Genomic DNA, 23,783 nt, shown 5'->3' with positions numbered 1-23,783 from the left:
TACCACTGATTCCTGTTGTGTTTTTAGATATTGAAACAACAGTTCGCAAGTGTATAATTTTTCTTTTCACGATGGCGCTTCTGTTATATATTTACAACAGATGATTTAATAATGATTTCGAACTCAGTAATTAAATTAATTGAACTTCATTTAGTGTGCCTTTTAAAATTATTTCAAAACAATTTTTGTTAGCATTTCTTAATTTATTTTCTATGAACTTAAATTTAAATCTTGAAATAAACAATACATGATCCATAATTTAATACAAATTAGCATTTCACAAATATGATTTTTACAAATATAGGACTGTTATTTTGGAGAGTTGTCGGCGTAACATTTTGAACATCGGTAAAACCTGGCCTTGAAGTTTCGTGTCGAATGTCATCGTAGCACTAGATGACGTCATATGAGAATCAATTGATTAGTTGATGACAATTTACAATTTAAGGGACGGAAACATCATATCATTAGGATCTGCAGCTTATCTGAATTAAAAATTGGTTGTAGAGTACTGATAGAAGAAAGGTGGTTGATATTGTCCAGATTGTTTGCTTGACTGAAACGGTTAAAAAAGTTTTTAAAACATTAGATAAGCTACTCAGATAAACTGCGTCGTTTGCAAAGTTATCAAAAAATACATTTTTACCTTGTAATGCAGAGTCAACTCGCTTCTGACTGCCCCCGTACCCTGAAGTAGAATTTTAAACCTATGTGAGTTGGATTTTTTAAATATGATTTTCGAAAACATTTTTGCTGATAATAGAAAATTGTGTTATAAATGGTTTAATGGTCATCTGGACGCAAGTTCAAAACTTTCTGTTAGGTGTCAACCTTCCCCCTCCCCCGCCCCCCCACTGTGCGTTTTATCGTGTTTCCAATGTTTTAGAGAGTTTATTTTTGATAGTCTCAAATAAGGCTTATCATCGCTGTCGCCAAATAAATACACCAAAACTTTAGCCAGATTTTTAATAGAAAAAAAAGATTTTTGAAATTAACGGTGCGGTTTTGAGTTTCAATAATTCTTTGGTAATTGATAAATTAAATTGCTGATTCTCGAATTGACTTTTTCGTAAGTACTTTTCAGCGGGTTCATTTCGTTTGAGCTTTGACAATATTCTACATTTTATTTCTGGTAAGTTTCAATTTTCGCTTCCCTTCTTATAATTTTGAGAACACTTAGGGTGCCATACACGATTTCATAAACTCTTATTCTCCTATAAATTCTTCCTGTAGAAAAATTCATAACATTTATTTTTTTTAATTGTTTTCAGCAGGTCATTTTTTTTATTTGTACTGTTGCTTGTATTTGCTTGTTGTTTTTAGAATATATTGAGAAAACGCTTTTGATTTAATGTTTATGAGAAAAATATTTCATATGCAAAAACATTTTTTCAATTTTCCAAGGGACAAAATGGGTAAGTTGAACTGAATTCACCTCTTCTCATAGTTTTTATTAATTTTTTTGCTGTTGTCATTTCTTGGCTTCAGAGTAAAATTATAAAACGGAAAGGAGATATTTAATCTCAATTTGTTTGAAAATGTCAACGTTTTGGGAAAAATGAAGTTGCGTTATGTTTGTGCCGTTTTTCTACTTTCAGCTGTCATATTGTTAATTTTGAGCGGTCATATTGATTAACAGTCTGTTAATTTATGCATAATGTTTTAATTTTTTAAAAAAATTTCTGTATCAGTTGTGAGTTAAGGGACATAATGCAGTAATTTTGTGCAACATTACTGATGTATCAGGTTATATTTGTTCTCTAGTCATTTTTTGCATGAGTCCAAATCAAGTTTTTTGTTAGTTGAAACAAGGTTTGTCACAGAATCTTATAAAGATATCAATTTAGGGCTTTTCGTGGAACCAAACAAAAAACATCACCTGTTTCAGGCATATTCAGCACTCCAGTTTTTTGCAATAGATTATTGCAGGTGAATTGCAAAGATCTGTTTAATGCACCACATAAGAAGTAAAACGCCAACAAAAGGAAGATATACATGTAGGCAGTAAAACTTTTGTAATGTTCTCTCCTACTTGATGACATTTTTTCTAAATTTATTTGCAAATTAAACTTTTTCAAAGACAAAAGGAAAAAATAACTGCTATTTTCTGCACTCTTGCTTAACACAAATTAAGAGCCGAATGCAAAAAAAATTTGGTTTGATCTTTGCTAATTTAAAAGTTTTCCACCTCAATATTTTAATAAACACTTCGCATTTCAAATACACTGTGCCAATTTAGTAGACTATCTCTTCCTTGTAGTTTTTTTAGGAAAACGAATCAACATCATTTCAAGCCAATGTTTCTTTTTAAGTTTTCATTCATTTTTTTGTCTAACAAAGATATCTTTGTGATTTATCTCACAAAGATATCCTTGAAGTCACAAAATCTCACAAAGATATCAATTTAAAGCTTTTAGCCTAATCAAATAAAATTATTACTTGTTTCAGGCATATTCAGTACTCCAGTTTTTTGCAATAGATTATTGCAGGTGAAAAGTAATTGAAAAGATCTATTTAATGCACCACATCAGAATTAAAACGCTAACAAAAGGAAAATATACATGTATCTAGTAAAGCTTTTGTAAAGTTCTCTGCAAATTGATGACAATTTTCTCTAAACTTATTTGCAAATGAAACATTTTCTATCAGAAAAAGAAAAACTTACTGCTATTTCTTGCACTCTTGCTAAACAAAAATTTAGAGTGAATAGTAATTGAAAAGATCTGTTTAATGCACCATAAAGAAATAAAACTCTAACAAAAGGAAGATATACACGTAGGCAATATTACTTATGTAATGCTCTCTCCTACTTGATGACAATTTTTTTCTAAACTAATTTGCAAGTTAAACTTTTTCAAACAGAAAAGGAAAAAATAACTGCTATTTTTTGCACTCTTGCTTAACAATGATTTAGAGCGGATTGTAAAGAAAACATTTGGTTGGATCTTTGCCATTTTAAAAGTTTTGACTTCAGTTCTTTTAATAAACACTTCGCGTTTCAATTACTCTGTGCCAATTTAGTAGACAATCTTTTCCTTGTAGTTGTTTTTAGGAATATGAATCAACATCATTTCAAGCCACTGTTTCTTTCTAAGTTTGCATTAATTCTTTTATCTCACAAAGATGTCTTTGTGATTTATCTCACAAAGATATCTTTTAAGTCACAAAATCTCACAAAGATAACAGTTTAAAGCTTTTAGCGTAATCAAATAAAAATTATTACTTGTTCCAGGCATATTCATTAGTCGAGTTTTTTGCGATAGATTATTACAGGTGAAAAGTAATTGAAAAGATCTATTTAATGCACCATATCAGAATTAAAACGCTAACAAAAGGAAAAATACATGTAATTAGTAAAACATTTGTAAAGTTCTCTTCAACTTGATGACAATTTTCTCTAAATTTATTTGCAAATGAAACATTTTCAATCAGAAAAAGAAAAATTAACTGCTATTTTTTGCACTCTTGCTTAACAAAAATTAAGAGTGAATAGTAATTGAAAAGATCTGTTTAATGCACCATATAAGAATTGAAACGCTAACAAAAGGAAGATATTCTCGTAGGCAATATAACTTTCGTAATGCTCTCTCCTACTTGATGACAATTTTTTTCTAAACTAACTTGCAAGTTAAACTTTTCAAATAGAAAAGGAAAAAATAACTGCCATTTTTTGTACTCTTGTTTAACAATGATTTAGAGCGAAATGCAAAAAACATTTGGTTGGATCTTTGCCATTTTAAAAGTTTTCACTTCAGTTCGTTTAATAAACATTTCTCGTTTCAATTATTCTGTGCCTTTTTAGTAGACAATCTCTTCCTTGTAGTCTTTTTAGGAAAATGAATCAACATTATTTCATGCCACCGTTTCTTTTTATGTTTTCATTAATTTTTTTATCTCACAAAGATGTCTTTGTGATTTATCTCACAAAGACATCTTTTAAGTCACAAAATCTCACAAAGATATCAATTTCAAGCTTTTAGCTCAATCAAATAAAATTATTACTTGTTTCAGGTATATTCAGTAGTCCAGTTTTTTGCAATAGATTATTGCAGGTGAAAAGTAATTGAAAAGATCTATTTAATGCACCATATCAGAATTAAAACGCTAACAAAAGGAAAATATACATGTATGTAGTAAAGCTTTTGTAAAGTTCTCTGCAACTTGATGACAATTTTCTCTAAATTGAAATATTTTCAAACAGAAGAAAAATTAACTGCTATTTTTTGCACTCTTGCTTAACAAAAATTTAGAGTGAATAGTAATTGAAAAGACCTGTTTAATGCAACATATAAGAATTAAAACGCTAACAAAAGGAAAATATACATGTATGTAGTAAAGCTTTTGTAAAGTTCTCTGCAACTTGATGACAATTTTCTCTAAATTGAAATATTTTCAAACAGAAGAAAATTAACTGCTATTTTTGCACTCTTGCTTAACAAAAATTTAGAGTGAATAGTAATTGAAAAGACCTGTTTAATGCAACATATAAGAATTGAAACGCCAACAAAAGGACGATATACACGTAGGCAATATAACTTTCGTAATGCTCTCTCCTACTTGATGACATTTTTTTTCTAAACTATTTTGCAAGTTAAACTTTTTCAAACAGAAAAGTAAAAAATAACTGCTATTTTTTGCACTCTTGCTTAACAATGATTTAGAGCGGAATGCAAAAAAACATTTGGTTGGATCTTTGCCATTTTAAAAGTTTTCACTTCAGTTTGTTTAACAAACATTTCTCGTTTCAAATACTCTGTGCCAATTTAGTAGACATTCTCTTCCTTAGGAAAATGAATCAACATCATTTCAAGCCACAGTTTCTTTTTAAGTTTTCATTAATTCTTTTATCTCACAAAGATGTCTTTGTGATTTATCTTACAAAGATATCTTTTAAGTCACAAAATCTCACACAAAGATATCATTTTAAAGCTTTTAGCATAATCAAATAAGATTATTAATTGTTTCAGGCATAATCAGTACTCCAGTTTTTTGCAATAGATTATTGCAGGCGAAAAGTAATTGAAAAGATCTATTTAATGCACCATATCAGAATTAAAACGCTAACAAAACCAAATATACATGTATGTAGTAAAACTTTTGTAAAGTTCTCTGCAACTTGATGACAATTTTCTCTAAAATCATTTTCAAATGAAACATTTTCAAAGAGAAAAATAAAAATTAACTGCTATTTTTCTATTTTTTGCACTCTTGCTTAACAAAAATTTAGAGTGAATAGTAATTGAAAAGACCTGTTTAATGCACCATATAAGAATTAAAACGCCAACAAAAGGACGATATACACGTAGGCAATATAACTTTCGTAATGCTCTGTCCTACTTGATGACATTTTTTTTCTAAACTAATTTGCAAGTTAAACTTTTTCAAACAGAAAAAGGAAAAAATAACTGTTATTTTTTGCACTCTTGCTTAACAATGATTTAGAACGGAATGCAAAAAACATTTGGTTGGATCTTTGCCAATTTAAAAGTTTTAACTTCAGTTCGTTTAATAAACACTTCGCGTTTCAATTACTCTGTGCCAATTTAGTAGACAATCTCTTCCTTGTAGTTTTTTTTAGGAATATGAATCAACATCATTTCAAGCCACTGTTTCTTTTTAAGTTTGCATTAATTCTTTTATCTCACAAAGATGTCTTTGTGATTTATCTCACAAAGATGTCTTTTAAGTCACAAAATCTCACAAAGATATCATTTTAAAGATTTTAGCGTAATCAAATAAAAATATTACTTGTTTCAAGCACATTCAGTACTCCAGTTTTTTTGCAATAGATTACTGCAGGTGAATAGTAATTGAAAATTTCTATTTAATGCACCATATAAGAATTAAAACGCTAACAAAAGGAAAATATACATGTATGTAGTAAAACTTTTGTAAAGTTCTCTGCAACTTGATGACAATTTTCTCTAAATTTATTTGCAAATGAAACATTTTCAAACAAAAGAAGAAAAATTAACTGCTATTTTTTGCACTCTTGCTTAACAAAAATTTAGAGTGAATAGTAATTGAAAAGATCTGTTTAATGCACCATATAAGATTTAAAACGCTAACAAAAGGAAGATATACACGTAGGCAATATATAACTTTCGTAGCGCTCTCTCCTACTTGATGACATTTTTTTCTAAACTAATTTGCTAGTTAAACTTTTTCAAACAGAAAAGGAAACAATAACTGCTATTTTTTTGCACTCTTGCTTAACAATGATTTAGAGCGGAATGCAAAAAACATTTGGTTGGATCTTTGCCATTTTAAAAGTTTTCACTTCATTTTGTTTAACAAACATTTCGCGTCTCAAATACTCTGTGCCACTTTAGTAGACATTCTCTTCCTTGTAGTTTTTTTAGGAAAATGAGTCAACATCATTTCAAGCCACGGTTTCTTTTTAAAATTTCATTAATTCTTTTATCTCACAAAGATGTCTTTGTGGTTTATCTCACAAAGATATCTTTTAAGTCTAAAAATCTCACAAAGATATCAATTTAAAGCTTTTAGCGTAATCAAATAAGATTATTAATTGTTTCAGGCATAATCAGTACTCCAGTTTTTTGCAATAGATTATTGCAGGCGAAAAGTAATTGAAAAGATCTATTTAATGCACCATATCAGAATTAAAACGCTAACAAAAGCAAATATACATGTATGTAGTAAAACTTTTGTAAAGTTCTCTGCAACTTGATGACAATTTTCTCTAAATTTATTTGCAAATGAAACATTTACAAACAGAAAAAGAAAAATTAACTGCTATTTTTTGCACTCTTGCTGAACAAAATTTTAGAGTGAATAGTAATTGAAAAGACCTGTTTAATGCACCATATAAGAATTAAAACGCCAACAAAAGGACGATATACATGTAGGCAATATAACTTTCGTAATGCTCTCTCCCACTTGATGACATTTATTTTTCTAAACTAATTTGCAAGTTAAACTTTTTCAAACAGAAAAGCAAAAAAAAATAACTGTTATTTTTTGCACTCTTGCTTAACAAGGATTTAGAACGGAATGCAAAAAACATTTGGTTGGATCTTTGCCATTTTAAAAGTTTTAACTTCAGTTCGTTTAATAAACACTTCGCGTTTCAAATACTCTGTGCCAATTTAGTAGACAATCTCTTCCTTGTAGTCTTTTTAGGAAAATGAATCAACATTATTTCATGCCACCGTTTCTTTTTATGTTTTCATTAATTCTTTTATCTCGCAAAGATGGCTTTGTGATTTATCGCACAAAGATATCTTTTAAGTCACAAAATCTCAAAAAATATCATTTTAAAGCTTTTAGCGTAATCAAATAAAAATATTACTTGTTTCAAGCATATTCAGTACTCCAGTTTTTTGCAATAGATTACTGCAGGTGAATAGTAATTGAAAAGTTCTATTTAATGCACCATATCAGAATTAAAACGCTAACAAAAGGAAAATATACATGTATGTAGTAAAACTTTTGTAAAGTTGTCTCCAACTTGATGGCAATTTTCTCTAAATTTATTTGCAAATGAAACATTTTCAAACAGAAAAAGAAAAATTAACTGCTATTTTTTGCACTCTTGCTTAACAAAAATTTAGAGTGAATAGTAAATGAAAAGATCTGTTTAATGCACCATATAAGAATTAAAACGATAACAAAAGGAAGATATACACGTTGGCAGTATAACTTTCGTAATGCTCTCTCCTACTTGTTGACAATTTTTTTCTAAACTAATTTGCAAGTTAAACTTTTTTAAACACAAAAGGAAAAATAACTATTATTTTTTGCACTCTTGCTAAACAATGATTTAGAGCGGAATGCAAAAAACATTTGGTTGGATCTTTGCCATTTTAAAAGTTTTCACTTCAATTTGTTTAACAAACATTTCGCGTTTCAAATACTCTGTGCCAATTTAGTAGACAATCTCTTCCTTGTAGTTTTTTTAGGAAAATGAATCAACATCATTTCAAGCCACGGTTTCTTTTTAAAATTTCATTAAATCTTTTATCTCACAAAGATGTCGTTGTGATTTATCTCACAACGATATCTTTTAAATCACAAAATTTCACAAAAGATATAAATTTAAGGCTTTCAGCGGAATCAAATAAAAAATTACTTGTTTCATGCGTATTCAGTGCTCCATTTTTTTGCAATAGATTTTTGCAGGTGAATAGTAAAAGAAAAGATTCGTTTAATGCATCACATAAAAATTAAAACGCTAACAAAAGGAAGATATACATGTAGGCAGTAAAACTTTTGTAATGTTCTCTCCTACTTGATGACATTTTTTCTAAATTTATTTGCAAGTCAAACTTTTTCAAAGACAAAAGTAAAAAATAACTGCTGTTTTCTGCACTCTTGCTCAAAACAAATTAAGAGCCGAATGCAAAAAAAATTGGTTTGATCTTTGCTATGTTAAAAGTTTTCACTTCAATTTATTTAACAAACATTTCGCGTTTCAAATACTCTGTGCCAATTTAGTAGACAATCTCTTCCTTGTAGTTTTTTTTAGGAAAATGAATCAACATCATTTCAAGCCACGATTTCTTTTCAAAATTTCTTTAATTCTATTATCTCACAAAGAAGTCTTTGTGATTTATCTCACAACGATATCTTTTAAATCACAAAATCTCACAAAAGATATCAATTTAAGGCTTTCAGCGTGAAATAAAATATTACTTGTTTCAAGCACATTCAGTACTCCAGTTTTTTTGTAATAGATTACTGCAGGTGAATAGTAATTGAAAAGTTCTATTTAATGCACCATATAACAATTAAAACGCTAACAAAAGGAAAATATACATGTATGTAGTAAAACCTTATACATGTATGTAGTTCTCTGCAACTTGATGACAATTTTCTCTAAATTTATTTGCAAATGAAACATTTTCAATCAGTAAAAGAAAAATTAACTGCTATTTTTTGCACTCTTGCTTAACAATGATTTAGAACGGAATGCAAAAAACATTTGGTCGGGTCTTTGACATTTCAAAAGTTTTCACTTCAGTTCGTTTAACAAACATTTCGCTTTTCAAATACTCTGTGCCAATTTAGTAGACATTCTCTTTCTTGCAGTTTTTTAAGGAAAATGAATCAACATCATTTCAAGCCACCGTTTCTTTTTAAGTTTTCATTAATTCTTTTATCTCACAAAGATGTCTTTGTGATTTATCTCACAAAGATATCTTTTAAGTCACAAAATCTCACAATGATATCAATTTAAAGCTTTTAGCGTAATAAAATAAAATTATTAATTGTTTCAGGCATATTCAGTACTCCAGTTTTCCAATAGAATATTGCAGACGAAAAGTAATTGAAAAGATCTATTTAAAGCACCATATCAGAATTAAAACGCTAACAAAAGGAAATATACATGTATGTAGTAAAACTTTTGTAAAGTTCTCGGCAACTTGATGAAAATTTTCTCTAAATTTATTTGCAAATGAAACAGTTTCAAACAGAAAAAGAAAAATTAACAGCTAATTTTTGCACTCTTGCTTAACAAAAATTTAGAGTGAATAGTAATTGAAAAGACCTGTTTAATGCACCATATAAGAATTAAAACGCCAACAAAAGGACGATATACATGTAGGCAATATAACTTTCGTAATGCTCTCTCCTACTTGATGACATTTTATTTCTAAACTAATTTGAAAACTAAACTTTTTCAAACAGAAAGGGAAAAAATAACTGTTATTTTTTGCACTCTTGCTTAAAAATGATTTAGAACGGAATGAAAAAAACATTTGGTTGGATCTTTGCCATTTTAATAGTTTTCACTTCAGTTCGTTTAATAAACACTTCGCGTTTCAACTATTCTGTGCCAATTTAGTAGACAATATCTTCCTTGTAGTCTTTTTAGGAATATGAATCAACATCATTTCAAGCAACCTTTTCTTTTTAAGTTTTCATTTATTCTTTTATCTCAAAAAGATTTCTTTGTGATTTATCTCACAAAGATATCTTTTAAGACACAAAATCTCACAAAGATATCATTTTAAAGCTTTTAGCCTAATCAAATAAAAATATTACTTGTTTCAAGCATATTCAGTACTCCAGTTTTTTTGCAATAGATTACTGCAGGTGAATAGTAATTGAAAAGTTCTATTTATTGCAGCATATCAGAATTAAAACGCTAACAAAAGTAAAATAAACATGTATGTCGTAAAATTTTTGTAAAGTTCTCTGCAACTTGATGGCAATTTTCTCTAAATTTATTTGCAAATGAAACATTTTCAAACAGAAAAAGAAAAATTAACTGCTATTTTCTGCACTCTTGCTTAACAAAAATTTAGAGTGAATAGTAATTGAAAAGATCTGTTTAATGCACCATATAAGAATTTAAACGATAACAAAAGGAAGATATACACGTAGGCAATATATAACTTTCGTAACGCTCTCTCCTACTTGATGACATTTTTTTTCTAAACTAATTTGCAAGTTAAACTTTTTCAAACAGAAAAGGAAACAATAACTGCTATTTTTTGCACTCTTGCTTAACAATGATTTAGAGCGGAATGCAAAAAACATTTGGTTGGATCTTTGCCATTTTTAAAGTTTTCACTTCAATTTGTTTAACAAACATTTCGCGTTTCAAATACTCTGTGCCAATTTAGTAGACAATCTCTTCCTTGTAGTTTTTTTAGGAATATGAATCAACATCATTTCAAGCCACCGTTTCTTTTTAAGTTTTCATTAATTCTTTTATCTCACAAAGATGTCTTTGTGATTTATCTCACAACGATATCTTTTAAATCACAAAATCTCACAAAAGATATCAATTTAAGGCTTTCAGCGTAATGAAATAAAATATTACTTGTTTCAAGCACATTCAGTACTCCAGTTTTTTTGCAATAGATTACTGCAGGTGAATAGTAATTGAAAAGTTCTATTTAATGCACCATATAACAATTAAAACGCTAACAAAAGGAAAATATACATGTATGTAGTAAAACCTTATACATGTATGTAGTTCTCTGCAACTTGATGACAATTTTCTCTAAATTTATTTGCAAATGAAACATTTTCAATCAGTAAAAGAAAAATTAACTGCTATTTTTTGCACTCTTGCTTAACAATGATTTAGAACGGAATGCAAAAAACATTTGGTCGGGTCTTTGACATTTCAAAAGTTTTCACTTCAGTTCGTTTAACAAACATTTCGCTTTTCAAATACTCTGTGCCAATTTAGTAGACATTCTCTTTCTTGCAGTTTTTTAAGGAAAATGAATCAACATCATTTCAAGCCACCGTTTCTTTTTAAGTTTTCATTAATTCTTTTATCTCACAAAGATGTCTTTGTGATTTATCTCACAAAGATATCTTTTAAGTCACAAAATCTCACAATGATATCAATTTAAAGCTTTTAGCGTAATAAAATAAAATTATTAATTGTTTCAGGCATATTCAGTACTCCAGTTTTGCAATAGATTATTGCAGACGAAAAGTAATTGAAAAGATCTATTTAAAGCACCATATCAGAATTAAAACGCTAACAAAAGGAAATATACATGTATGTAGTAAAACTTTTGTAAAGTTCTCGGCAACTTGATGAAAATTTTCTCTAAATTTATTTGCAAATGAAACAGTTTCAAACAGAAAAAGAAAAATTAACAGCTAATTTTTGCACTCTTGCTTAACAAAAAATTTAGAGTGAATAGTAATTGAAAAGACCTGTTTAATGCACCATATAAGAATTAAAACGCCAACAAAAGGACGATATACATGTAGGCAATATAACTTTCGTAATGCTCTCTCCTACTTGATGACATTTTATTTCTAAACTAATTTGAAAACTAAACTTTTTCAAACAGAAAGGGAAAAATTAACTGCTATTTTTTGCACTCTTGCTTAACAATGATTTAGAACGGAATGCAAAAAACATTTGGTCGGGTCTTTGACATTTCAAAAGTTTTCACTTCAGTTCGTTTAACAAACATTTCGCTTTTCAAATACTCTGTGCCAATTTAGTAGACATTCTCTTTCTTGCAGTTTTTTAAGGAAAATGAATCAACATCATTTCAAGCCACCGTTTCTTTTTAAGTTTTCATTAATTCTTTTATCTCACAAAGATGTCTTTGTGATTTATCTCACAAAGATATCTTTTAAGTCACAAAATCTCACAATGATATCAATTTAAAGCTTTTAGCGTAATAAAATAAAATTATTAATTGTTTCAGGCATATTCAGTACTCCAGTTTTGCAATAGATTATTGCAGACGAAAAGTAATTGAAAAGATCTATTTAAAGCACCATATCAGAATTAAAACGCTAACAAAAGGAAATATACATGTATGTAGTAAAACTTTTGTAAAGTTCTCGACAACTTGATGAAAATTTTCTCTAAATTTATTTGCAAATGAAACAGTTTCAAACAGAAAAAGAAAAATTAACAGCTAATTTTTGCACTCTTGCTTAACAAAAAATTTAGAGTGAATAGTAATTGAAAAGACCTGTTTAATGCACCATATAAGAATTAAAACGCCAACAAAAGGACGATATACATGTAGGCAATATAACTTTCGTAATGCTCTCTCCTACTTGATGACATTTTATTTCTAAACTAATTTGAAAACTAAACTTTTTCAAACAGAAAGGGAAAAAATAACTGTTATTTTTTGCACTCTTGCTTAAAAATGATTTAGAACGGAATGCAAAAAACATTTGGTTGGATCTTTGCCATTTTAATAGTTTTCACTTCAGTTCGTTTAATAAACACTTCGCGTTTCAATTATTCTGTGCCAATTTAGTAGACAATCTCTTCCTTGTAGTCTTTTTAGGAATATGAATCAACATCATTTCAAGCAACCTTTTCTTTTTAAGTTTTCTTTTATTCTTTTATCTCAAAAAGATTTCTTTGTGATTTCTCTCACAAAGATATCTTTTAAGACACAAAATCTCACAAAGATATCATTTTAAAGCTTTTAGCCTAATCAAATAAAAATATTACTTGTTTCAAGCATATTCAGTACTCCAGTTTTTTTGCAATAGATTACTGCAGGTGAATAGTAATTGAAAAGTTCTATTTATTGCAGCATATCAGAATTAAAACGCTAACAAAAGGAAAATAAACATGTATGTCGTAAAATTTTTGTAAAGTTCTCTGCAACTTGATGGCAATTTTCTCTAAATTTATTTGCAAATGAAACATTTTCAAACAGAAAAAGAAAAATTAACTGCTATTTTCTGCACTCTTGCTTAACAAAAATTTAGAGTGAATAGTAATTGAAAAGATCTGTTTAATGCACCATATAATAATTAAAACGATAACAAAAGGAAGATATACACGTAGGCAGTATAACTTTTGTAATGATCTCTCCTACTTGATGACAATTTTTTTCTAAACTAATTTGCAAGATAAAATTTTTTAAACACAAAAGGAAAAAATAACTATTAATTTTTGCACTCTTGCTTAACAATGATTTAGAGCGGAATGCAATAAAAATTTGGTTGGATCTTTTCCATTTTAAAAGTTTTCACTTCAGTTCGTTTAACAAACATTTCGCGTTTCAAATACTCTGTGCCAATTTGATAGACATTCTTTATCTTGTAGTTTTTTTATGGAAAATGATTCATTGTCATTTCAAGCCACCGTTTCTTTTTAAGTTTTCATTAATTCTTTTATCTCACAAAGATGTCTTTGTGATTTATCTCACAATGATATCTTTTAAGTCACAAAATCTCACAAAGATATCATTTTAAAGCTTTTAGCGTAATCAAATAAAAATATTACTTGTTTAAGGCATATTCAGTACTCCAGTTTTTTGCAATAGATTATTGCAGGTGAATAGTAATTGAAAAGATCTATTCAATGCACCATATCAGAATTAAAACGCTAACAAAAGGAAAATATACATGTATGTAGTAAAACTTTTGTAAAGTTCTCTGCAACTTAATGACAATTTTCTCTAAATTTATTCGCAAATGAAACATTTTCAAACAGAAAAAGAAAAATTAACTGCTATTTTTTGCACTCTTGCTTAACAAAAATTTAGAGTGAATAGTAATTGAAAAGATCTGTTTAATGCACCATATAATAATTTAAACGATAACAAAAGGAAGATATACACGTAGGCAGTATAACTTTCGTAATGCCCTCTCCTACTTGATGACAATTTTTTTCTTAACTAATTTGCAAGTTAAACTTTTTTTAACACAAAAGGAAAAAGTAACTAATAATTTTTGCACTCTTGCTTAAGAATGATTTAGAGCGGAATGCAATAAAAATTTGGTTGGATCTTTGCCATTTTAAAAGTTTTCAGTTCAGTTCGTTTAACAAACATTTCGCTTTTCAATTACTCTGTGCCAATTTAGTAGACATTCTCTTTCTTGCAGTTTTTTAAGGAAAATGATTCAACATCATTTCAAGCCACCGTTTCTTTTTAAGTTTTCATTAATTCTTTTATCTCACAAAGATGACTTTGTGATTTATCTCACAAAGATATCTTTTAAGTCACAAAATCTCAAATAGATATCTTTTTAAAGCTTTTAGCGTAATCAAATAAAAATTTTACTTGTTTCAGGCATATTCAGTACTCCAGTTTTTTGCAATAGATTACTGCAGGTGCATAGTAATTGAGAAGATCTATTTAATGCACAATATCAGATTTAAAACGCTATCAAAAGGAAAACATACATGTATGTAGTAAAACTTTTGTAAAGTTCTCTGCAACTTGATGACAATTTTCTCTAAATTTATTTGCAAATGAAACATTTTCAAACAGAAAAAAAATTAACTGCTATTTTTTGCACTCTTGCTTAACAAAAATTTAGAGTGAACAGTAATTGAAAAGATCTGTTGAATGCACCATATAAGAATTAAAACGATAACAAAAGGAAGATATACACGTAGGCAATATAACTTTCGTAATGCCCTCTCCTACATAATGACAATTTTTTTCTAAACTAATTTGCAAGTTAAACTTTTTTAAACACAAAAGGAAAAAATAACTATAAATTTTTGCACTCTTGCTAAACAATGATTTAGAGCGGAATGCAATAAACATTTGGTTGGATCTTTGCCATTTTAAAAGTTTTCACTTCAGTTCGTTTAACAAACATTTCGCGTTTCAAATACTCTGTGCCAATTTGATAGACATTCTTTATCTTGTAGTTTTTTTTAAGGAAAATGATTCAATGTCATTTCAAGCCACCGTTTCTTTTTAAGTTTTCATTAATTCTTTTATCTCACAAAGATGTCTTTGTGATTTATCTCACAAAGATATCTTTTAAGTCACAAAATCTCACAAAGATATCATTTTAAAGCTTTTAGCGTAATCAACTAAAATTATTACTTGTTTCAGGCATATTCAGTACTCCAGTTTTTTGCAATAGATTATTGCAGGTGAGTAGTAATTGAAAAATCTATTCAATGCACCATATCAGAATTAAAACGCTAACAAAAGGAAAATATACATGTATGTAGTAAAACTTTTGTAAATTTCTCTGCAACTTCATGACAATTTTCTCTAAATTTATTTGCAAATGAAACAATTTCAAAGAGAAAAAGAAAAATTAACTGCTATTTTTTGCGCTCTTGCTTAACAAAAATTTAGAGTGAATAGTAATTGAAAAGATCTGTTTAATGCACCATATAATAATTTAAACGATAACAAAAGGAAGATATACACGTAGGCAGCATAACTTTCGTAATGCCGTCTCCTACTTCATGACAATTTTTTTCTAAACTAATTTGCAATTTAAACTTTTTTAAACACAAAAGGAAAAAATAACTATTAATTTTTGCACTCTTGCTTAACAATGATTTAGAGCGGAATGCAATAAAAATTTGGTTGGATCTTTGCCAGTTTAAAAGTTTTCACTTCAGTACGTTTAACAAACATTTCGCTTTTCAAATACTCTGTGCCAATTTAGTAGACAATCTCTTCCTTGTAGTTTTTTTAGGAATATGAATCAACATCATTTCAAGCCACCGTTTCTTTTTAAGTTTTCATTAATTCTTTTATCTCACAAACATGGCTTTGTGATTTATCTCACAAAGATATCTTTTAACTCACAAAATCTCACATAGACATCATTTTAAAGCTTTTAGCGTAATCAAATAAAAATTTTACTTGTTTCAGGCATATTCAGTACTCCAGTTTTTTGCAATAGATTATTGCAGGTGAATAGTAATTGAGAAGATCTATTTAATGCACCATATCAAAATTAAAACGCTATCAAAAGGAAAATATACAAGTATGTAGTAAAACTTTTGTAAAGTTCTCTGCCACTTGATGACAATTTTTTCTAAATTTATTTGCAAATGAAACATTTTCAAACAGAAAAAGAAAAATTAACTGCTATTTTTTGCACTCTTGCTTAACAAAAATTTAGAGTGAATAGTAATTGAAAAGATCTGTTTAATGCACCATATAAGAATTAAAACGCTAACAAAAAGAAGATATACATGTGGGCAATATAACTTTCGTAATGCTCTCTCCTACTTGATGACATTTTTTTTCTAAACTAATTTGCAAGTTAAACTTTTTCAAACAGAAAAGGAAAAAATAACTGTTATTTTTTGCACTCTTGCTTAACAATGATTTAGAGCGGAATGCAAAAAACATTTGGTTGGATCTTTGACATTTTAAAAGTTTTCTCTTCAGTTCTTTTAATAAACACATCCCGTTTCAATTACGCTGTGCCAATTTAGTAGACAATCTCTTCCTTGTAGTTTTTTTTCAGAAAATGAATCAACATCATTTCAAGCCACCGTTTCTTTTAAAGTTTTCATTAATTCTTTTATCTCACAAAGATGTCTTTGTGATTTATCTCACAAAGATATCTTTTAACTCACAAAATCTCACATAGACATCATTTTAAAGCTTTTAGCGTAATCAAATAAAAATTTTACTTGTTTCAGGCATATTCAGTACTCCAGTTTTTTGCAATAGATTATTGCAGGTGAATAGTAATTGAGAAGATCTATTTAATGCACCATATCAAAATTAAAACGCTATCAAAAGGAAAATATACAAGTATGTAGTAAAACTTTTGTAAAGTTCTCTGCCACTTGATGACAATTTTTTCTAAATTTATTTGCAAATGAAACATTTTCAAACAGAAAAAGAAAAATTAACTGCTATTTTTTGCACTCTTGCTTAACAAAAATTTAGAGTGAATAGTAATTGAAAAGATCTGTTTAATGCACCATATAAGAATTAAAACGCTAACAAAAAGAAGATATACATGTGGGCAATATAACTTTCGTAATGCTCTCTCCTACTTGATGACATTTTTTTTCTAAACTAATTTGCAAGTTAAACTTTTTCAAACAGAAAAGGAAAAAATAACTGTTATTTTTTGCACTCTTGCTTAACAATGATTTAGAGCGGAATGCAAAAAACATTTGGTTGGATCTTTGACATTTTAAAAGTTTTCTCTTCAGTTCTTTTAATAAACACATCCCGTTTCAATTACGCTGTGCCAATTTAGTAGACAATCTCTTCCTTGTAGTTTTTTTTCAGAAAATGAATCAACATCATTTCAAGCCACCGTTTCTTTTAAAGTTTTCATTAATTCTTTTATCTCACAAAGATGTCTTTGTGATTTATCTCACAAAGATATCTTTTAAGTCACAAAATCTCCCAAAGATATCATTTTAAAGCTATTAGCGTAATAAAAAACAAATATTACTTGTTTCAGGCATATTTAGTACTCCAGTTTTTTTGCAATAGATTATTGCAGGTGAATAGTAATTGAAAAGATCTATTTAATGCACCATACCAGAATTAAAACGCTAACAAAAGGAAAATATACATGTATGTAGTAAAACTTTTGTAAAGTTCTCTGCAACTTGATGACAATTTTCTGATGACAATAAATTTATTTGGAAATGAAACATTTTCAAACAGAGAAAGAAAAATTAACTGCTATTTTTTGCACTCTTGCTTAACAAAAATTTAGAAGGAACAGTAATTGAAAAGATCTGTTTAATGCACCATTTAAGAATTAAAACGCTAAGGAAAGGAATATATACATTTATGTAGTAAAACTTTTGTAAAGTTCTCTGCAACTTGATGACAATTTTCTCTAAATTTATTTGCAAATGAAACATTTTTAATCAGAAAAAGAAAAATTAACTGCTATTATTTGCACTCTTGCTTAACAAAAATTTAGAGTGAATAGTGATTGAAACGATCTGTTTAATGCACCATATAAGAATTAAAACGATAACAAAAGGAAGATATACACGTAGGCAATATATAACTTTCGTAACGCTCTCTCCTACTTGATGACATTTTTTTTCTAAACTAATTTGCAAGTTAAACTTTTTCAAACAGAAAAGGAAACAATAACTGCTATTTTTTGCACTCTTGCTTAACAATGATTTAGAGCGGAATGCAAAAAACATTTGGTTGGATCTTTGCCATTTTTAAAGTTTTCACTTCAATTTGTTTAACAAACATTTCGCGTTTCAAATACTCTGTGCCAATTTAGTAGACAATCTCTTCCTTGTAGTTTTTTTAGGAATATGAATCAACATCATTTCAAGCCACCGTTTCTTTTTAAGTTTTCATTAATTCTTTTATCTCACAAAGATGTCTTTGTGATTTATCTCACAACGATATCTTTTAAATCACAAAATCTCACAAAAGATATCAATTTAAGGCTTTCAGCGGAATCAAATAAAAAATTACTTGTTTCATGCGTATTCAGTGCTCCAGTTTTTTGCAATAGATTATTGCAGGTGAATAGTAAAGAAAAGATTCGTTTAATGCACCATATAAGAATTAAAACGCTGACAAAAGGAAGATATACATCTAGGTAGTAAAATTTTTGTGATGTTCTCTGCAACTTGATGGACAATTTTCACTAAATTTATTTGAAAAGGAAACAATTTCAAACAAAAAAGAAAAATTAACTGCTAGTTTTTGCACTCTTACTCAGGAAAAATTTAGAGTGAATTGTAATTCAAAAAATCTGTTTAATGCACCATATAAGAAATAAAACACTGACAAAAGCAAGATATACATGTAGGCAGTTATTTTTTTGTAGTGTTCTCTCCTTTTTGAGGATTTTTTCTGAAACTATTTGCAAATTGAACTTTTTCAAACACAAAAAGAAAAAGTAACTGCTATTTTTTGTACTCTTTCTTAACAATAATTTAGAGCAACCAAATAAAAAATTACTTGTTTCAGGTAATCAGCACTCCAGTATTTGATAGACATTCTTTATCTTGTAGTTTTTTAAGAAAAATGATTCAATGTTATTTCAAGCCACCGTTTCTTTCTAAGTTTTCATCAATTCTTTTATCTCAAAAAGATGTCTTTGTGATTTATCTCACAAAGATATCTTTTAAGTCACAAAATCTCCCAAAGATATCATTTTAAAGCTTTTAGCGTAATAAAATACAAATATTACTTGTTTCAGGCATATTTAGTACTCCAGTTTTTTTGCAATAGATTGTTGCAGGTGAATAGTATTTGAAAAGATCTGTTTAATCCACCATGTGTGATTTAAAACGCTAACAAAAGGAAGATATACATGTATGCAGTATGGCTTTCGTAATGCTCTCTCCTAACAATTGATGACAATTTTTTTCTAAACTTATTTGCAAAATAAACTTTTTCCAACGCAAAAGGAAAAAATAACTGCTATTAATTGCACTCTTGCTTAAGAATAATTTAGAGCGGAATGCAAAAAACTTGGTTAGATCTTTGTTGTTTTAAAAGTTTTCCAACTCAATTTTTTGAATAAGCCCTTCGCGTTTCAAATACTCTGTGCCAATTTAGTAGACATTCCTTGTAAGTTTTTTACGAAAAGAGTCTACATCATTTCAAGGCACCCTTTTTAAAAATATTCAATAATTCTTTTACGACACATAATGAAATTTGCATTTTATGCAGTTTTTTTGAGAAGTGATTATGATGACGATGATGCTGATACTGATCATGATGATTTATACCTGGTAACTGTTCGGGTCTCATCTTTTTTGTGTTTTGTTTTAGTTTAAACACAGCTCTCTGAAATTTATTGTTACAGACACTGGTTTCTACCACGATTTTTGTAGCCTCTCATGTTTGATAGAGAATGTTTTAACACAATCTGCAATTGCACATTGTGTTAAAACATTCTCTATCAAACATGAGGCTACAAAAATCGTGGTAAAACCAATGTCTGTAACAATCAATGTCAGAGATCTGTTTTTAAATTGAAAAAAAAAACCCACAAAATTTGAGACGCGAACAGTAGACTCCAGTGAAACTTTTTGATGTCAATTTTTAAACTATGTCTATTATTAGTTCTTCGGTTTGCTCGAACTTGATGTAGTCTTTTATGAGTGACTTGAAACGAATCTTCCTACAGCGGAGACTTAGAGGTGCCACGGTCACTGTTACGCAAAGGTGGTCCGAAAAAAAATTAGGCATTAAATTACAGGCCATAAACTCAAAAAAACTACAGCAATTGAACTTTGGGTGTTGATTTCTTTGTGTACGCATTCTAATTGACGCTTCTTTCGAACCACTTCTTTACAAGGATTTTTGTCTTAATGTGGATGTGCAAATTTATCAGCTGTTACATGTCAAGAGTTGGACATCAACCCAACAAATTACTTGGAAAATTTCTGCCAAAACATGATCATGGCCTACCAACCAGAACCATATACTGAACAGAGCTCGGCGATAAATGGAATTTGGACATATGCAGCAAAAAAATCATCAAAAGGATTTTCTCACCTCGCAAAAACGATTTGTTGTAGAATGTTTGTTCGTCCACCACAACAAAAGCTCCAAGCCAAATTTTCGCAGTGAAACTTGAAAAAAATTTAGGTGAAGATCTGGACTATTGAACAAGGGAAAGTGTGAAACATAGCTCGCAAAGATATCAATTTAAGGCTTTTAGCGCAACCAAATAAAAATTTACTTGTTTCAGGCATAATCAGTACTCCAGTTTTTTGCAATAGATTGTTGCAGGCAAATAGTAATTGAAAAGATCTGTTTAAAGCACCAAGTTCGATTTAAAACGCTAACAAAAGGAAATCATATATGTATGCAGTATGACTTTCGTATTGCTATCTCCTAAATGATGACAACTTTTTTCTAAACTTATTTGCAAATAAAACTTTTTAGAACACAAAAGGAAAAAATAACTGCTTTTTTTGCACTCTTGCTTAACTATAATTTAGAAACAAATGCAAAAAATTTGGTTTGATCTTTGTTATTTAAAAAGTTTTCCACCTCAGTTTTTTTAATAAACCCTTCGCGTTTCAAATATTCTGTGCCAATTTAGTAGACATTCTCTTCCTTGTAAGTTTTTTACGAAAAGAATCTACATCATTTCAAGGCACCGTTTTTTTAAAAAAATATTCATTAATTCTTTTAAGACACATAATGAAATTTGCAGTTTATGCAGTTGTTTTGAGAAGTGATGATTATGAGGATGATGCTGATACTGATCATGATATTAATCAACCTAGTTATAGAAGTTAATCAACTTGAATAACATGTGGGGGAATGGTGGTATCTAGTGGGGGGTCCGCTTTTCAATTTCCCTTTAAGTTTCCCCTTTTTAGGTTATCAACAATTTTTTGAGAGAGTGAATGCTTTGGGTGCGTAATGCTTCGACTATTTTATCCTTAACCTATTTTTCGGCGGACCATTAAATGTTGCGTCGCAACACTTATTTTTGTTGATTAGACTTGCTTTAAACGCTTTAAAGACTTAAATGCTTTATGCTTAAGAAGAACTCAAGCTCAAAAGGAAACAAGTGTTGTTGATAAAATCAGATGAAATTATGATTTCTTGGTTCAAGTCACGTGGTAATTTAATGTTGCGTTTGTTGAAGAAGTCATTTTGAATTGAAGTTTTGAAGCTCTCGCAATATGAAGGTCAAAAGGTTGTTAACCACAACATAACCCGGCCTCCTTGAACGAGTTCAATTGAAAAGTAAAATTGAAGTCACTTGAGACCTTTTGACACAAGAAATTTCACAGAAAAATTTTGACGAGGAAATTGTTTTCTGAAAATTGATTGTTGTTTGCCTTGTTGTCATCTTCGTCGTCGTAGTCGTCATCGTTGTCGTCTTTGTCGTTGTCGTCATCATCATCCTCGTGGTCATTATCAACATCATCATCATTGTGGTCGTCATTGTCGTTGATGTCATGAAGGTGAATGATTTACAATTAGCTTGACAGACTTCAAAATATTGCAAATATTGAATGCTGATGATATTGACTTGAATATTGATTGCTCATTGTCTAAGGAACGCTTATCTTCCGGTCTTGTTGTATTGAATTGGGTTGTGCTGCTGACTTGTCAATCCTCATCCATTGAGTCATCCGCTGTCTTCCATTTGGGTAACTAAGATTCTGGTCTCTCCTTCTCCAATGGAACCAGTCTGCTTACTGCTCGTATGTAGAGTCCTGTTTGCGTTCTAAATTGGACTACTCGTACTATCTTGTCATTTCCGTCGAATATTTTTGTAATCCTTGCCAGTGGCCATAGCATTGGAGGCGTGTTGTCTTCCTTGATGATAACAATGTCATTGACGGCGTGCTGTTGTTTGTTATCCTGCCATTTTGGTCGATGTTGAAGTGTTGTCAAGTAGTTCACGTACCACTTTTTCCAAAATTGTCTGACAATGTTGTTGATGCTTTTGAACCTTCTGTTTAGTGTCCGGTTGTCTTCTTGAGATGGCTCGGGCAAAGCTGTCAGTGGGCGTCCAATAAGAAAATGAGCGGGTATTAGTGCTGATGGGTCATTGGCATCGCTAGAAGGGGCTGTATGTGGGCGAGATTTGAGGATGGCCTCAATTTGAGTGATCAGGGTTGTGAAATTCTCAAAAGACATCTTTGTTGTGCCCACAGTCCTGTAAAAATGTCTCTTCATGGATTTTATTGCGGCTTCCCAGAGACCTCCGAAATGAGGCGTCCGTGGAGGAATTGTCAACCAGTTTATCTGATGTCGTGTAGTAAAGGCATCTACCAGTTCCTTGAATTCTCTGTCCATTAATAATTTAAGAAACTCAATTTCTCCCCGAGTTCCAATGAAAGTCCTTGAGTTGTCACTATAAATATTTTCGAGCAGTCCACGTCGTGCTGTAAAACGTTTTATGGTGTGCAGGCAGTCCTCCTTGGTCAACGTTGTCACTGTTTCCATATGGACGGCCTTTGTGCTGAAACATACAAAAAGGGCAACATACGTTTTCTGCAATTTTCCGCTGCTGTCTTTTATGCTGAAAGGTCCACAGTAGTCCAAACCAGTGTGGGTGAAAGCAAATGATGAAACTACACGTTCTGTCGGCAGATCTCCCATTTGAGGCTGAAGAATCCTGGCGTCGGGGCGAATGCAGGGCTTGCAGTTGTAATTAATTTTTTGAACAGCTGATAGTCCTCCGGGTATCCAAATTGTTTGTCGGAGATAAAACAATGTTAACTGTGGGCCTTCATGTAAGTTCCTTGCATGAGCTTCCCGAATCAGGAGCACTGTGATTGGAGAATCTTTGGGAATAAGGATAGAAAACTTCTTGTCTATGTTGTATGGCGAATTTGCTAGTCGTCCGCCCACGCGAACAACTTTATTGTCGGGGTCGTAGAAGGGAGAAAGTTTAAAGTTTGAAAAGTCGTTCTCTTTTTGGCAAAAGCTTTATTCTTCGTTTTGTGGTACTGTTGATCAATTCTTCTTCAGTTGTACCTACATGTTGCTCCAAATCGTTGAATCTTGTTGGTTTATCTAAAAAACCTAATTGAGCTGTACAAAACTTACCTACCTGAACCTTACCAATCTTGCCTACCTCAACCCTACCAGCCTTACCTACCTCAACCTTAGCAACCTTACTTACCTCACCTTGACCAACCTTAC

The 23,783-nt window shown here is 30.0% G+C and overlaps 1 protein-coding gene across 10 annotated transcripts in view; it reads right to left on the bottom strand.

Moving 5' to 3' along the window:
- Positions 1-212: 212 nt before the first annotated feature.
- LOC142338368 (uncharacterized) overlaps positions 213-23,783 on the bottom strand; it is a 131,915-nt gene continuing 108,344 nt past the window's right edge. For all 10 annotated transcript variants that reach the window (XM_075388088.1, XM_075388083.1, XM_075388080.1 and 7 more), the window contains exons 6-7: positions 647-688; positions 213-556 (exon numbers count right to left, since the gene is read on the bottom strand). In XM_075388088.1, the coding sequence (XP_075244203.1) occupies positions 468-556; positions 647-688 (131 nt within the window). In that variant the 3' untranslated portion in view covers positions 213-467. The remainder of the gene's footprint in view (positions 557-646; positions 689-23,783) is intronic.

This window comes from Convolutriloba macropyga, chromosome 4 (genome assembly GCF_964194025.1).
Source record: "Convolutriloba macropyga chromosome 4, txConMacr16.3, whole genome shotgun sequence".
Taxonomy (NCBI): Eukaryota; Metazoa; Xenacoelomorpha; order Acoela; family Convolutidae; genus Convolutriloba; species Convolutriloba macropyga.
This window is presented reverse-complemented; position numbering and strand designations above follow the sequence as displayed.